Source organism: Elephas maximus, chromosome 6, assembly GCF_024166365.1.
Source record: "Elephas maximus indicus isolate mEleMax1 chromosome 6, mEleMax1 primary haplotype, whole genome shotgun sequence".
Lineage (NCBI taxonomy): Eukaryota > Metazoa > Chordata > Mammalia > Proboscidea > Elephantidae > Elephas > Elephas maximus.
The window spans coordinates 17,767,047-17,784,896 of record NC_064824.1 but is presented as its reverse complement, the minus strand read 5'-3'; the positions used below and the strand labels follow the sequence as shown (position 1 = coordinate 17,784,896).

Genomic DNA, 17,850 nt, shown 5'->3' with positions numbered 1-17,850 from the left:
TATACTAAAAAGAATTTGTTGACGCTTAACCATTTTAAGAGGTAGCATATGATTAGGAACTAGTGGTACTGAAGGAAGAAGTCCAAGCTGCTCTGAAGGCACTGGCGAAAAACAAGGCTTCAGGAATTGATAGAATACCAATTGAGATGTTTGAACAAATGGATGCAGTGTTGGAAGTGCTCACTTGTCTATGCCAAGAAATTTGGAACAGATACCTGGCCAGTGGATTGGAAGAGATCCATATTTATGCCTGTTCCCAAGAAAGGTGATCCATCCAAACGTGGAAGTTAATATCATTATTATCACGTGCAAGCAAAATTTTGCTGAAGATCATTCAAAAGCAGCTGTAGTAATATATCGACAGGAAACTGCCAGAAATCCAGGCCAGATTCAGAAGAGGAGGAGGAACCAGGGATATCATTGCTGATGTCAGATGGATCCTGGCTGAAAGCAGAGAATACCAGAAAGATTTTTACCTGTGTTTTATTGACTGTGCAAAGGCATTTGACTGTGTGGATCATACAAATTATGGATAACATTGTGAAGAATGGGATTACTTAATTGTGCTCATGAGGAACCTTTACATAGATCAAGAGGTAGTTGTTTGGACATAACAAGGGGATATCAATTGGTTTAAAGTCAGGAAAGGTGTGTTTCAGGGTTGTATCCTTTGACCATACCTATTCAATCTGTATGCTGAGCAAATAACCCAAGAAGCTGGACTATATGAAGAAGAACAGGGCATCAGGATTGGAGGAAGACTCATTAACAACCTGTATTATGCAGATGACACAACCTTGCTTGCTGAAAGTGGAGAGGACTTGAAGCACTTACTGATGAAGATCAAAGAGCACAGCTTTCAGTGTGGATTGCGCCTCAACATAAAGAAAACAAAAATCCTCACAACTGGACCAATAAGCAACCATGATAAACGGAGAAAAGGCTGAAGTTGTCAAGGATTTCATTTTACTTGGATCCACAATCAACAGCCACGGAAGCAACAGTCAAGAAATCAAAAGACGCGTTGCATTGGGCAAATCTGCTGCAAAAGGACCTCTTTGAAGTGTTGAAAAGCTAAGATGTCACCTTGAAGACTAAAGTGTTCCTGACTGAAGCCATGGTGTTTTCAGTTGCATCATGTCCATGTGAAAGCTGGACAGTGAATAGGGAAGACTGAAGAGGAGTTGATGCCTTTGAACTCTGGTGTTGGCGAAGAATATTGAATATACCATGGACTGCCAAAAGAATGAATAAATCTGTGTTGGGAGAAGCACAACCAGAATGCTCCTTAGAAGCAAGGATGGTGAGACTGCATCTTACATACTTTGGACATGTTGTCAGGAGGGATAGGTCCCTGGAGAAAGACATCACGCTTGGCAGAGTACAGGGTCAGCTGAAAAGAGGAAGATCCTCAACGAGGTGGATTGACACAGTGGCTGCAACAATGGGCTCAAGCATAACAACAATTATAGGCATGGCTCAGGACCAGGCAGTGCTTCCTTTTGTTGTACACAAGGTCTCTGTGAGTCGGAACCGACTCAACAGCACCTAACAACAATAATCCCAGCAATGAACACAAACTAAAAATTCAACACCCTTTACAATCACTCAAAAAAAAAATAGGTATAAATCTAACAAAACTTACACAGGACCTATATAATGAAAACTACAAAATTCAATTCAGTATCCAATATTCTTCGCCAACACTGTAATTCAAAGGTGTCAGTTCTTCTTCAGTCTTCCTTATTTATCGTCCAGCTTTTGCATGCATATGAGGCTATTGAAAATGAAATATAACTTATGTATTTTTATATTGCTTTCATTTTTACACATATTGTTTTGTGACATTGGTTGCCAGTGCAACAATGTGTCAACACTTTCCCCTTCTCGACCTTGTCCGTTGGTCCAGCTTTCTTGTCCCGTCCTGCCTTCTGGTCTTTGCTCTGGGACTGGTGTGCCCATTTAGTTTCGTATTATTGTATTATTACTTGTTTTATGGGCCTGTCTAATCTTTGGCTGAAGGGTGAACCTCAGGAGTGTCTTCAGTACTGAGTTAAAAGGGTATCCAGGGACCATACTCTCAGCGTTTCTCCAGTCTCTGTCAGACCAGTAAGTCTGACCTTTTTTGTGAGTTAGAGTAGAAGAGGAGGAGGAACCAGGGATACCACTGCTGATGTCAGATGGATCTTGGGTGAAATAAATTAAGTAATGGAGCATAACTACCACAGCCTCCACCAGACTGAGTCCAACTTAACTAGATGGTGCCCAGCTACCACCACCAACTGCTGTGACAGGGATCACAATAGAGGGTCCTGGACAGAGCTGGAGAAATATGTAGAACAAAATTCTAACTTTATGTTAATCTTGTATCATGCAAACTTGATAAACTCAAGTAGATTCCTTGGAATTTTCTATGTAGGCAGTCATGTCATCTGCAAACAGGGGCATTCCTTCATTTCTTGTCTGTATGCCTTCTAATTCCTTTTCCTTAATGCCCTAGCTTGAATTTGCAGTACTATGTTGAATAGCATAGCAGTAGAGAGAGTGGACATCCTTGCCTTTTTCCTGATCTTAAAGGAAAAGCATTTAGTCTTTCAGCATTAAGTGTGGCATTAAGTAAGACGCTAGCTTCACGGTTTTTGTAGATATTCTTTATCAGTTAACTGTATTCCTAGTTTTCTGAGAGGCCTTTTTTTTTTTTTAAATCATGAATAGATGTTGGATTTTGTCAAATATTTTTTCTGCATCAGTTGATATGATTGTGATTTTTTTATTTAGCCTCTTTGTATGATGGATTACATTGATTGGTCTTCAAACATTGAACCAGCCTTGTATTACTGAAATAAAATCTTACTTAGTTATGGCATATAATTATTTTTACAAATTGCTGAATTCTTTTTTTTTTTTTGTAACATTTTACATTTCCACCAGCAGTCTATGTGGGTTCCAATTTCACCCATCATGGTGGGCATGCAGTGGTATCTCTTTGTGGTTTTGATTTTCATTTTCCTTATGGCCAATGATGTTGATGTACATTACTGAATTCTATTTGCTAATATTTGTTGAGAATTTTTGCATCAGTACTAATGAGGAATATTGTTCTATAGTTGTTTTTTTTTTTTTGGTGATATCTTGTTCTGGTTTAGATATTAGGTAAGATTGGCGTTATAGTTGGGAAATGTTCCTTGGTCTTCTGTTTTCTGTAAGAGATTGTAGAATTTTGGGGTTAATTCTTAAACATTTAGTAGAGTTCTCCAGTGAAACTGTCTGGGCCTGGAGATTTTCTTTTTGGAGAAAATTTTAATTGCAAATTCAGTTTTCTTAATAGAGGACTATTTAAATTATCTATTTCATATCGAGTGTCAGGTATTAGTTTGTACTTCTTGAGGGATTGGTCCTTTTCATATAAGTTATCAAATTTGTGTTTGTAGAATTGTTCTTAGTTTTCCCTTATTATCCTTGTGATGTCTACAGGGTCTATGGTGATATCCCGTATTTCATTCATTCCTGATACTGGTACAGGTAGTCCCTGGGCTACGGACGGGTGTCTGACTTACGGACAACTCACATGTAAATTTGCCCCTTACTTTGAAACAGCTAAACCAACCCTTACTTGCAACAAATTCTTCATCACAATCACCTTCAGTTGCTGCCTGTGCACCTTTTAAATCCTTGAAAAGGCTTCGAGCCTTTTCTTGCACTGAAGTAAGGCTAAATAAGAATTTTTTTTTTCTTTTATTCTGACTTACCTACTAACTCAGCTTTAAGACACACTTAGATACAAATCATGCTTGTAACCCAGGAAGTGCCTGAAATGTATTTTGCCTTTTTTTTTTTTTGAAAGTTTTGCCAGGGGTTTGTCAATTTTATTGATCTTTTCGAACAGGTTTTTATTTCATTCATTTTTTGGGGGCTGTTTTCTGTTGTTCAGTTTCATTCGATTTCTGGTTCTCTTTCCTTCTGCTTGCTTTGGGTTCAATTTGTTCTTTTTCTGATTTCCTGAGGTGTGGGAGCTTAGATTATTGATTTGAGAATCTTCCTCCTTTCTAATATAAGCATCTTGTCCTATAATATTCCATCTCATTACTGCTTTAGCTGGATCCCACAAATTTTGACATGTTGGATTTTTATTTTCATTTAGTTCAATTTTTTTTTTTTTAATTTCCTTTGAGGCTTACTCTTTTGTCCCGTGGATTATTAAAAGGATGTTGTTAAGCTTCCAGATGTTAGAAGATTGTACCATTATCTTTCTGTTACTGATTTCTAGTGTGATTCCATTGTGGTCAGAGAACATACTCTACAAGATTTCAGTCCTTTTCAGTTGTTAAAGTTTGTTTTATGGCCCATAATACTTTGTATATTGGAATATGTACTGTGGATGCTTGAAAGTATCTGTATTCTGCTTTTGTTGTCTCGAGTGTTCTACAGATGTTGAGTTCATCTATATCCTTGCTGATATCCTGTCTAGTTGTTATGATGAGAGTGTTGACATCTCCTGCATAATTGTAGATTTGTCTGTTATTTCTCTTTTCAGTTTTATCAGTTTTTGCTTCACATATTTTGTAGCTCTGTCATTTGGTATATGCACATTTATGTTTTCTTGGGGGATTGACCCTTTTATCTTTATGTAATGTCACTCTCTGTCTCTGGTACTTTTCTTTGTTCTGAAGTCTACTCCGATAGCCCTCCTACTTTCTTTTTATTAATGTTTGCATAAAATATCTGTTTTCATGCTTTTCTTTCAGTCTACATATATCATTGCATTTTAGGTGAGTTTCTTGTGGAGAGGATATAGTTAGACTGTGGTTTTTTTTCCTTCCATTCTACCAATCTCTTGTAATTGGTATATTTACATCATTTACATTTAATGTAATTTTTCATATGTTAAGCTTAAGTCTGCCATTTTATTTTTTGTTTTCTTTCCTATTTTCCATCTCTGTGTGTTCTTTTACTTGCCTTTCTGTGAGAACATGTTTTAGAATTCCTTTTTGATTTATCTATAATGTTTTTGAGTCTGCTGCTTTGTATTATTTTTTAGTGTTTAGTCTGTCAGTTTGTCATACTGTGGTGGCTTGCATGTTGCTGTGATACTGGAATTTTGCCACTGGTATTTTTGTTGTACCTTTCTGCCTTCTTCATTTCACAGCCTGAAAGTAGACTTGAATTATAGGATTTCTTTTTAAATCTTAAGACAAAACAAAGAATAAAAACAAATGACAGAAACCATAACTGCACTGTCTCATGTTCTTTATTTTATTTTTCTTATTAGCTGTAAAAATTTATTGACTCAAACTTAGACAGCAGGTATTAATACATTACCAGAGGTTTCAAAATTGTATTTCTAATGGGCATGTTTCTTTTCAGCAGGCATATGGGTATGGACCGTATAATGGTGTGTACCCTCCAGGAACTCACTTTGTCTATGCTGCTAACGGGCAGGCTTATGCTGCACCCTACCAGTATCCATATGCAGGTAACTCAAGCCTAGCTTCTGCTCATTTGTTTGTTTTCATTTAGTGTGTAGACCAGTGGGACTTTTAAGAATTTGTATTTTTTGGGTAAGGATAAGTTAGTTAAGTTTTCCGGTTATAGACTACAAGTCATTCTGCTATTGTGTTTTTATTCTTAAAAGCATTTTTAATTCACATTGCTTTACAAACCTAGAGTAGGCTTGATTTCTTAAAATTTCAACATTGTATACAGATTAGTTCCCCAGAAGAAGATAATTTATGCTTGCTGAGATTCACTTGTATTAAGAAGCAACCAAAATAAAAGGCCAATTTTAAGGGAAAAGAGGTAACCTTTCTTCTGTTTTTTCCTTTTGGTAACATCCTTCAAAAATTTTCACTGCAGAGGTAATGTTCTTATTTCACAAGTGAGTAGAGGTCTGAAAAGGGCTTACATTTATTCCAGGTTTTTGATGCATGCTTTTCCCATTCTTCGCCTCATATGGAACAAATTATAGGTGTGAGTAACAGGGACTGTGTAACTTGCTTCGCTGGGCAAGGGGAGGTCTGCGTGGAAGGTGTGGGAGAATGATGGCCTTAGGGTAGGAGCTGGCAGCTAGAGCTAGGAGGACTGGAGCCATGTGACTCATGGATTAAAGAGCAGAGCCATACAGTGGAATGAACTGGTGAACAGACTGGGATCAGGACAGTTCTGGAGGGTACAAGAGACCCAAAGTCAATGGAGAGATTGAGGATTTGAGGAGGACCTGGAAGAAGAGGAATTGTCCAGGGGCTGTGAGCAAAACTAGTGCAGTGCCTTAACACAGAAGCTGTGGAAGAAGAACCTGTTACCTACCAGAAAGGTGGGATCGTGGCTGATAACTACTGCCGCAGGGAAGCCAGGGAGGCTGCCATAGGGCTTTGGATTTGGCTTTCCCCAGAGTCACACTGTTAGATGGCTGTCTTTGTAGTTACTCTTGTCTGTTTTGGCTGGTTTCTCTGTAGTCTCATAAAGATTGATTGTTGTTCTGCTCTAAAAGTCTTGATAAATTTATTAGGCCTAATGTGGAATCAGAGTTGCTTTAGTTTACATGTCTATTATTACTGACAAGGATAAGCATCTTCTGTATAATTCTTTACTAGTTATATTTCCCCTGTATGAATCATTTTCATTCGCCTACTTATCTTTGCGACCGTGATTTGGTGGTGAATTTTAAGCCCTAGCCTTACCAAATTGCAGAAATGACCCTCTTTTCAGCCCCCAATCTATTGAATTGAGATGTGGGACTCACAGCAGTTCCTTATTGCCTAGAAGAGCAGAAGTATTACATGAGGATTGTAAAGGGAGTTTCTGTAAATCAAATTCCATCCTTGCCCATGACATTCCTTGTAAAAGAAGAGATAGCACTCTCATGGGAAGCACCTTGGAATACTTACTGAACGAGTGGCTGAGTCGGTGGCTGTCCTGGTCAGTGTTGTGACTGAACAGCAGGTGTACTAACTACAGAAGTGGCTGAGTCGGTGGCTGTCCTGGTCAGTGTTGTGACTGAACAGCAGGTGTACTAACTACAGAAGTGGCTGAGTCGGTGGCTGTCCTGGTCAGTGTTGCGACTGAACAGCAGGTGTACTAACTACAGAAGTGGCTGAGTCGGTGGCTGTCCTGGTCAGTGTTGCGACTGAACAGCAGGTGTACTAACTACAGAAGTGGCTGAGTCGGTGGCTGTCCTGGTCAGTATTGCGACTGAACAGCAGATGTACTAACTACAGAAGTGGCTGAGTCGGTGGCTGTCCTGGTCAGTGTTGTGACTGAACAGCAGGTGTACTAACTACAGAAGTGGCTGAGTCGGTGGTTGTCCTGGTCAGTGTTGCGACTGAACAGCAGGTGTACTAACTACAGAAGTGGCTGAGTCGGTGGTTGTCCTGGTCAGTGTTGCGACTGAACAGCAGGTGTACTAACTACAGAAGTGGCTGAGTCGGTGGCTGTCCTGGTCAGTGTTGTGACTGAACAGCAGGTGTACTAACTACAGAAGTGGCTGAGTCGGTGGTTGTCCTGGTCAGTGTTGCGACTGAACAGCAGGTGTACTAACTACAGAAGTGGCTGAGTTGGTGGCTGTCCTAGTCCATGTTGTGACTGACCGGCCGGTGTACTTACTGTGGGAGGGGCTGAGTTGGTGGCTGTCCCAGTCCGTGTTGTGACTGACCAGCCAGTGTACTTACTGTGGGAGGGACTGAGTTGGTGGCTGTCCCAGTCCGTGTTGTGACTGACCGGCCGGTGTACTTACTGCGGGAGGGGCTGAGTTGGTGGTTGTCCCGGTCCGTGTTGTGACTGACCGGCCGGTGTACTTACTGTGGGAGGGGCTGAGTTGGTGGCTGTCCCAGTCCGTGTTGTGACTGACCGGCCAGTGTACTTACTGTGGGAGGGACTGAGTTGGTGGCTGTCCCAGTCCGTGTTGTGACTGACCGGCTGGTGTACTTACTGCGGGAGGGGCTGAGTTGGTGGTTGTCCCAGTCCGTGTTGTGACTGACCGGCCGGTGTACTTACTGCGGGAGGGGCTGAGTTGGTGGTTGTCCCAGTCCGTGTTGTGACTGACCGGCCAGTGTACTTACTGCGGGAGGGGCTGAGTTGGTGGCTGTCCTAGTCTGTTTTGTGATTGACCAGCAGATGTACTTATGCAGAAGAGGCTGAGTCTGTGGTTGTCCTGGTCAGTGTTGTGACTGAACAGCAGGTGTACTAACTACTGAAGGGGCCGAGTCAGTGGTTGTCCAGCCCTAGTGTGATGACCAGGCAGCAGATAATGCTTGCAGTGGGAAGGGCTGAGTCAGTTAGTGGTTGTCCCACAGCAGCATTGTGTTGACAACCAGGTTGGTGCTTTGCTTAAGATTCCTAAGCTACCATATCATAGTGCTTTGCCAACTTCATGGTGTCCTCCCTTCATGTATTGTTGTTTTCCTGTCTGTTGCTGTTCATAGAGGTCCTCCTCATGCATGGAGCTGGTGCTGAAAGCCTTCTCTTCAGTATGATTGTGACCAGTGGTTGGTCAGCCAGTTTAAAGAGTATAAAGAGTGTTGTGGTTGTTGCTGCCGACTTGGCTCTGACTCATAGCGACCTTGTGTATAACAGAACAAAATGTCTCCTGGGCCTGTGTCATCTTTGTGATCATTGGTATGTTTGAGGTCATTGTCGTGGCTCCTGTGTCAATTCATCTTAAGTATCCTGTTCTAATGTGTGTATGTAGGCAGACATCCATTCACCTGTCTTTTGCTGTGGAATTGAGGTCTTTGCCTTGAGTTGGATCATTTGGAGTCCTTTATGTCTGTCATGTAGAGACCATACTCATGACACATCATTGCATTGCAGTTTCCAGGGCTGGTTTCCTAAAAAGTACGGTGAGAATTTAGTAACACTTGTGAAGCAGTTCACGAGCAGATGTCTAGATTTTGTCTAGTTCCTCCTATCTCCGTCTTTTACAGTTTTCTCAATTCCCTGGTTTGATAAACCTGCTGCCATTGAGTTGATTCAACTCTTAGTGGCCCTACAGGACAGAGTAGAACTGCCCTACCGGGTTTTCAAGGCTGTAAATCTTTATAGACGCAGACTGCGACATCTTTTTCTCATGGAGATGCTGGTAGGTTCAAACCGCCGATCTTTCAGTTAGCAGCCAAGTGCTTTAACCACTGTGCCACCAGGGCTCCTCAGCCTGGTTTGATAGTAATTAGTAAGTGACCTGCCTTTATTTAGTCTTGCCCAGAGTAGCTAACCGAATTGTCATAGAAACAGTATCTTCCGTTTTTGCATTCAGATTTTCACCATTTATGTAATAATTACTGTTACACTAAGGGGAAACCCTGGTGGCACAGTGGTTAAGAGCTACAGCTGTTTAACCACAAAGTCAGCAGTTCAAATCCACCAGGTGCTCCTTGGAAACTGTATGGGGTACTTCTACTCTGTCTCATAGGGTCGCTATGAGTTGGAATCGACTCAGTGGCAATGGGTTTGCTTTTTTTTTTTCCAGTGGTTATGAACCGACTCTGTATTTAGAGTCCTGGGTTTGAATGCCTGTATTGTCCTTAACCAGCTGTATGACCTAGGGCAAGTTACCTCACCTTTCTGTGCCTCAGTGTGCCCATCTGTAAAATGGGGATATGTACTCACCTCATAGGGTTATTGTGAAGTGATTCAATACATGTAAATTCATATAATGCTTTAAATGCTTAGATTGGTGGAAAGCACTTAAAAATGTTATCACTTTTGATGTCACTTCCATTCTTCATCTACATGTACACATTCCTACTGGATTAGTTTCCAGCTCTTCTAGGGTTGAACTGATAAAGGAATAGGGAATCAAGGAGGAAAGTTAACACTATTAATATATGAGCAATTTGAAAGCTAATTAGCTACTAGTCAGTATAGCTCAGAAACACAGATGAGAACAAACTTAATAAATTTCCAGCTTTTATTTACTTAATATTTCTTCCTTGGTAGGTATGAACTTTAAACAAAAACTTTAGCATGCAAATTAAATATTAAATTATTTTGAAATATGCTCTTTTAGACGTTTTCTCCTTTAACATAGTTACTCTATAAAGACACGTAGTGATTGAAAATGAAGAGCAAGTTATATTAGCAGATTTTTGGTTTAATTAAAAAATTGATTTGAATAAATACAAAGACACTAATTAGTTTCTTAAAAGAGTTTTTGATTTTTAGGCCTTCGATGGGAACTCTTGACTTTCCCATTGTCCGCAGTCTCTGTATCTCCCATGCTCTTACCATCTCTGTCCACTCTAAAAAGGTAGTTGTGGAGGGCTGAAGTGGAGATTGGAGTCTGGAGTTTTTGCAGCTTCATTAGGATTCTGCTCTTTGCGGTGTTAAGGACTTTGGACCTTGGAGAGCAGAGAATCTTGATTTTCTCTTAGTGTGGTCCTGTAAATGGAGGTGTTCTCCTTACAAGGCCAAATACTGAGACCTTAGCCTGTGGTAGAGGAGAGTGGGGAGTACCCACTACAGTCATCCTGCCACCCTTCAGAGGTAGATAGGTAACAGCTGAGCAAAGCTATAGGTGGAAGGATGTAAATGCAATGGGGAAATGATTCTGATTACTCACAGAAAGGAAACAAAATATTCAGGCATCTTAGTGTTCTCCGTTGTGTGAATTATCTTTTTGGGTAAATGTTGAGCTTCACAAACTGATTCTCTGAAATCTTTTGTTTTCCTTCTTTTTTAGGGCTTTATGGTCCACAGTTGGGCAACCAAGTCATCATCCGTGAGCGCTACAGAGCTGACGACAGTGATGTGGCCCTGGGCATGCTGGCTGGAGCAGCCACAGGCATGGCCTTAGGGTCTCTGTTCTGGGTCTTCTAGAGTCCTTGAGATCTTTATGTGCATAGCTTCTGATACTCTGTGTGCAATAATAATTTGCAGGCCATTTCTGTTTGTGATAAATATTTTTAATAGTTCCTTAGAAAATAGTGACATCATATTTGTAACTAATCCATGTAAGTACCACAGAAAAGGGTTTGAAATATGCTGTTTAGTTAAAACATGGACCCACTGGGGGCACTTACCCATTCCAGGAGTTTCCTTATGGGACTCTTAGATTGGAATACCTTATTTCGTCTTACCTGTTTTGAAAGACGTTTCTTTTTTAGAGTTAAGTGTAGTGCTTTAATGTTACGCTAGTAATACGGTGATGTGAGTAAGTGGATGATGGGGCACAGAAAACTGCAGCTTCTTTTAGATTCACACCCCAACTGACCGCATGGTACTTTAGGAGTTGTGGGCTGGTAAGCAAGGTACCAGTGGTTTCCAGGTAGCTCCCCAAGGCAGTGGTGTGATACCCTCATGACCTACCCCCTGAGCTCGACAGGCCTCCAACAAGGTTGACTGCTTCAGAATGACTGGGCTCTAATTTGAAGACATGTTATTGGGGGAACCCCCTCTTTTTTTAAATGATGCTTAAAAAACTGGCTAACCCAAAAGCCTGTTATTTACCTTACTTTATTCTTTTTGTTTGTTTTTGGTAGTGATCATTGGAAAACATTTCAAATTAGGAATTGATTTGAACCTCACAGTTTTAGGGCTTTATCATATAAAACTTGAAGAATGCAAAATAGCCATTAAGTGTGTGGAGGTAGATTTGCTTCCTTCAGAGACATTAAATGTTTTTAGTGCCTGTTTTTGGGTGTTTTTATTGATACTTAAGCCTACTTGGGAAACCCTGGTAGCATAGTGGTTAAGAGGGTGGCTGCTAACGAAAAGGTTGGCAATTTAAATCCACGAGGCACTTGGAAACTCTATGAGGCAGTTCTGCTCTGTCTTATTGGGTCGTTATGATTCAGAATAAACTTGACAGCAGTGGGTTTGGTTCGGTTTTTGGTTTAAGCCTACTTAGGAGCCCTGGTGGCAGAGTGGCTAAGAGAGCTCGGCTGCTAACCAGAAGGTTGGCGTTTCAAATCCACCAGCTGCTTTTTGAAATCAGTGTGGGGCAGTTCTACTCTATCCTATGGGGTCACCTGTCAGTTGGAATGGATGCGACAGCAGCTGGTTTGGTTGGTTTTTAAGCTGACTTACAGTTTATTTTTCTACTTGTTGAGAGAACAATATTAAAAGAGTGACGAGTAAGATGGAACGAGAGTCGTAGTTATAGTATTACTATTTCAGCTGTCTCTGAGGGATTGTACTAAGCACTGGGTGCTATTTTCAGCCCTTCTGAAGATGCCGAAAGAGTGGATTCCCTGTCCTGTGCAAGTGTGTGAAAATGTGGCTGTGTGTGAAAATGTAGAGTGTTGGGGGCCCCGGGGAGAACACGCAAACTTGCCTGGGGAACCCCTGTGGTCACGCTCAAGCATCTCCTTTTATAGATGGGAAATGCAGTCTAGGGACATGAGTGACCTACTCAAGATCTCTTTCAACCTGACCAGGACACTAAACTTCAGACACTTTGCCAGCATTGTCTTTGTTCCTGACTCAAATGTAATTAAAACAAAAAAACCCGTTGCCATCGAGTCGATTCTGACTCATAGCGACCCTGTAGGACAGAGTAGGACTGCCCCATAGAGTTTTCAAGGAGCACCTGGTGGATTCGAACTGCCGACCTTTTGGTTAGCAGCTGTAGCACTTGGTTTCCCTTCAGATGTGACAGAGATGCTTCAAACATTTAATTTTGAGCCCTGACTTGTGTGATCCTCTGGAGAACCCACATCCTGCTCTTTATCTCTTAATCCATGTGGCTTTCTAAAGCTTCCTAATGGTCCCAGTTTCTCGTCCTGCATACTTTAGAACATGTAGGTTTACATTTTAGCACAGTGAACTTTCCTGCTTGTACCCTCTATACAGTCCTATTTTCCATAAGATACACTCCAGCGAGCACAAATTCTATTTTTATTTTGCCTAGCTAGTTAATATGCTTTTTAGTTCATACTGGTCAGCTGGCTCCATGTCTGAGGCAGACTTAAACGGAACCCCGTATGAAACCAGACACTAAGTGAACCTACTGGTGACCACAGATCTGTTTTCCTAGCCAATTCTTGTGGACTTATTGACCCTGGAGAGTCTATTTCCAGCTGAAAGGAAGTATACCTAACTGTAAACTTCTTTGGATAATTGATGTAGAAAATTGCCAGATCTAATAAGTGGAAATGCTGCTTATGGTTGTTTTTAGGATTTTAGATACTATGCAATAAGAATGCTTTGTTCAGATTGTACAAGCATTATTAAGTTATATGCTTTACTTACAAAATATTGAACAGTTTTTAATGTTACAGCAAAGTGTTAATTTTGAATTTGGAGTTACTGGGTGGGAGTTGCTGTGAATTACAGAATGCTGAGTTAGACTACTGAGATTCTCTAGTGAAGAAGGCAGGCTCCCTGGGTTCCCCTGGCTGCCCTCTTGACTGAAGCGGGGAGCTGTGGACTGGAGCTTTGTATACATGTGTGTGACCCCGACCCCAGTCATTGTCCCCAGTGGGGCCAGTCCCATCAGCCAACCACGCTGGAGCCTGGAAATTCACTGTCACTAGCGATTTGATGGAAACCGTGGTGGTGTAGTGGTTAAAGTGCTACGGCTGCTAACCAATAGGTCAGCAGTTCGTGATTGGATCCTAGTATGAAATTCATACTTGATACAATACATAGGTTCAGATATTTTATTTTCCTGGCCAATATTTTGATAACATCAGTTTCTAATGACTTCCTTAGTTTACATTGCTTCACTTAGGTAATCCCAAATCAAAACATGAGTGAGTTGAAAGAAACTTTTTGCCAGGGTTTCAGTAGCATTTTACTTCCATGTATACTTTTAAATAATCTGTGCCTGGAAGAAGTTGGCCATTGATATTTTACACATCTGGAGCTGATTTTTTTTTTTTTTAAAGTTCTGTTCTTTCAATTCCTTGCATTGACTTCAGGATCTTGGATGTTAAAGAAAAACGGGGAGACCTATGGCTATGTCTTAGATCATCATTCATGAAACAGGCTAGATCTTTCTATTTTATGCTGTCCAGGGCCCAAGATGGCCATCTGGATCATAGAGAGAAATTCCTATAAAATGATCCAAGTTTATTTTTGATGTCAATTTTGATTCTATGTAATTTTTCTTTTTCCTTCCCTAGTTTATGTAGACACAGGCATGGAAAGTAGTTCTATTTTGACCCCAGAGATTTTTTTTTTTTTTTGGTGATTGCTTGCCTATCTTTAGTATTCTCTTGTGTCCACAGAACCTGTCTTTTTCCTCTATATGTAAATTTTATGTTTATAAGTGACAATGTTAATATATTAAATAATTGTTAACTTTAAGGCATGTTTCATTGTGACTTCTGTTGTCTTTTGTAGTAACACACCACCAACCTTTTCTACTGTATTATAGACAGTAAGAATACATTTATTGAGGACCTGTTAAGTGTTAGGGGATGTATTATCACATCAGAAAAAAATCACTCTTTAAATTCTTACAATGGCTCTGTAAAAGGTAAGCATTATCATCACAAGTTACACTTGGTGGAACTGAGGCTCAGAAGCTAAATGGTTTACTCAAGAGCACACAGGTAGTAAGTGAAACTTGGGTTTATATCTGATATCAAAAAACATTGTATTTTTCTTATGCCATGTGTATGTAATAGTTACAGTTTCCATGAGAACATGTGGGTCGCATGTGGTCGTCAGACTTCTATGATTACTCTTAGGAAACTAACAGTATTTTCCTCGACCAGTTCTACTTGGCAGTTTGGGTCCAGTAACTTCTCCGGTATCTTTGGGAACCTGAATTTGTATTTTGTTTCTGTCTTTGACAATTTTATTTCAAGCTTTATTTTTTAGGAGAACCTTCTTGTTTTGTTTTATTGTAACAAAAAAACTTAACATGCAAATTACCATGTTAACCATTTTTAAGTGTACAATTCAGTGACATGAAGTACATTCACAATATTATGTAAATGCCACCACCTATTAAAATTTTTTCATCATTCCAAACAGAAACTCTATAGTCCTTGAACAATCACTCCTCATTCCTGCCTTCCCCCAGCCCCTGGCAACCTAATCTGCCTATTCTAAATGCCTCATCCACCACCCGTCTGTCAGTCTGTCATCCTGAGGTGGCTCACATGTTGCTGTGAAGCTGGAAGCTGTGCCATCAGTATTTCATGTACCAGTAGGATCACGTGGTGGACAAGTTGCAACAGAGCTTCCAAACTAAGACTAGGAAGACCTGGTGGTGTACATCTGAAGATTAGCTAATGAAAATGTTATTGATCTAATTTGCTTGCTTTAGACACATCATCAGGAGGGATCAATCCCTGGAGGAGGACTTCATGTTTGGTGAAGGAGAGGTCCAACGAGGGCAAGGGAGACCCCTGGTGAAACGGATTGGCACAGTTCCTTTAACAGTGAGCTCAAACATGCTGGTGATTGTGAATGGCACAGAAGGAAAGCGTTTCATTCTGTTGTGCATAAGGTCACCATGAGTTGGAGTCAATGGTACCTATCTCTAAATATCATACAATATTTGTACTTGTATGTTTTTGGCTTATTTCACATAGCATAATGTTTTCAAGGTTCATCCATGCAGTAGCATGTATCAAAACTTTTTTTGACTGAATAAGATTCCATTGTATGGATAGACCTATATTTTGTTTATTCTGTTTATGGGTACTTGGCTTGTTTCCCTTTTTGGCTGTTGTGAATAGTGCTGCAATGAACATTGTTATACAAGTATCTATTTGAGTTCCTGTTTTCAGTTATTTTGGGTAATATGTGGTAAGGATCAGCATGAATCCAATTCCCAAAATTTGGGAATTGACCTGGTCCCCCCCTTCCCATGTGTTCATTCTTATCACCAGCTACCCCTTTGGCACCCTCTGACTCTAGCCACCCGGAGCCAGGTCAGAGCTCCCAAGTTTAAAAGGATACCGACCTTCAGACTGCCTGCAGATGCCAGCCACAAGTTTGGGGAGCCCACATGACACCCCAGCCTTTGGATCTGCTGGCCACAAATTTGGGGATGGTTTCCCACTACTACTTCAAGATGCCAGCTGCAAGCTTGTGAGTCCATGGGACACCTTTACTTTTTGGCCTGTTGACTCCCTCTATCCTTTTGGGTTTGATGATTTGCAGGAACATCTCACAGAACTCATGGAGAGCATACCATACTTATGACTACAGATTCATTATAGCCAAAAGATTCAGGTGAAGAGATGCATAGAGCAAGGCCTGGGAGGGTTCCCAATGTGGGGCTTCCATGTTCCAAGTGACCCGCTACCCTCCTGAGAGCAGATACTGTCACCAACCAGGAAGCTCTTAGCTTCCGTGTTCAGAGTTTTTAGGATGTTTACCGGCCAGCCTTGTATGATAGGCTGTCATCATGCCTCCTGAGGCTAGTTGATAAGAGCCTCCCAGTGGAGTCTTTTCTGTTTTGGTCACTGCCTACTCGCCAGCACAAATCTTCAGGTATGGTCTGGAAGTCCCAGATCAAACACCCCAATTACTCCAATTTCTCAGGAACCAGGGACAAAGGCTAACTTAGGGTAAAACTAGATCCTTTACCCCACAGTCTACCTCAGGCCTTTGACTATGGTTTTCTTACACGTACCTAACATTGGGAGGGTTACTCTCCCGTCTCCTCCCCATACATTTGACCATCAACGTCAGTATTTAACAGTGCCAGCGTTATACCATAACCTGTAAAAAAGTCAAAAACTACTGGCATATTACTAGCGTCCACAACCAGTCATTAGCGATTAACATCAGTCTGTCATATCATATGGCAAAAATTCTTTCTAGGGCAAGGACGCTCTAGTCTACTGCAGGCTTCCATCTGATCGTGTTAGGTTGCCCAAGCAGAAGTCAGCTTCACCTTTTCAGGCATCTGGTGTAAGGAGCTAAGAGACGATATTCTCTTGCCCTGAGCCTCTGGAAGTATTTCTGTTGATTTCCCTCATCGCGTAACTTACCTGTTCATCCCGTTGTGAAAAGTTTCGCACCTTTGGAAGGACGTTAGGTTCAGCCACTGCACTGACCTAGATTCCCAGCAGCAATGTCAGTCCGGTAAGTGCCTTCCCCTCAGTTCACTCATCAGTAATTATGGTTCCTTAGGAATAGTCCCTGCTTCAATTACAGTTTCAACCCTGGTCTTAGGACCACTGTACCAGGTAGGAAAAACAAAAAAAATCTGAAATGATACGGGGAAGAACTGTACAGCCATCCCAGCATTCTTCCCCACTCCCTCTTCCCCAGATCCACCAGGAAGAGAGGAATCTAGTAGGGATCCTCCCTTGTACCCCCTCATGTTCTCAAGTACATGCTTGAGAAGTCATGTAAGCCACCCCTTCATTTCTTTATCTCCCCATTTAGACAGCCAGTGTGTCAATTGCCTGTTTGAGAATAAGAATGTTCCCTGATCTGAATAGATACTACTAAGTCCAAATTGATGGAGGATCTTTCGTTCAGCCCCTTTTATAGAACCCTGAGCATCTACCACCACTGGGCAAGCAAAGCCTAGTCCGGAATAAGTGTAGCCGCCTGAGCCTACTAGCATCAGTGTGACTTGCCAGTTAATGTGCAGGGCCTTTCCCCTGGGAATCTGCCCCATAAGTATCTGTAGTCTCTTTCTTGTTGGCATATAGCACAGCTTGTACTGGCCTTTCATGCCTTAGAGGATGCTACAGGAATATGTCTAGATTTGGCCCATCTCTGCATTGCTTTATGTCCCCCGATTTCCATTCTTCCCATGGAGGATCCAGAGAGTCACCTCAAGCAAGCATACCAGGGTATCTACTTGCTGGCCTCAATAAATCCCGATCCTGGAAAATAGCTCTTCTGAGGAGCACTGACATGTCCTATTTTAATGCATTCTTCAGATTTCCACAGGGCTGTGTTTCACACAGGGATCTCATGAATAGGCCAGATTTTCAT

The 17,850-nt window shown here is 41.3% G+C and overlaps 1 protein-coding gene across 2 annotated transcripts in view; it reads left to right on the top strand.

Annotated features, from left to right (window-relative positions):
- PLEKHB2 (pleckstrin homology domain containing B2) overlaps positions 1-14,631 on the top strand; it is a 76,275-nt gene extending 61,644 nt beyond the window's left edge. The window contains exons 7-8 of one of the 2 annotated variants that reach the window (XM_049889137.1): positions 5,368-5,473; positions 10,673-14,631. In XM_049889137.1, the coding sequence (XP_049745094.1) occupies positions 5,368-5,473; positions 10,673-10,809 (243 nt within the window). In that variant the 3' untranslated portion in view covers positions 10,810-14,631. Of the gene's footprint in view, positions 1-5,364; positions 5,474-10,672 lie in introns of both variants that reach the window. The other variant, XM_049889136.1, reaches the window with a different exon arrangement.
- The last annotated feature ends 3,219 nt before the right edge of the window (positions 14,632-17,850 follow it).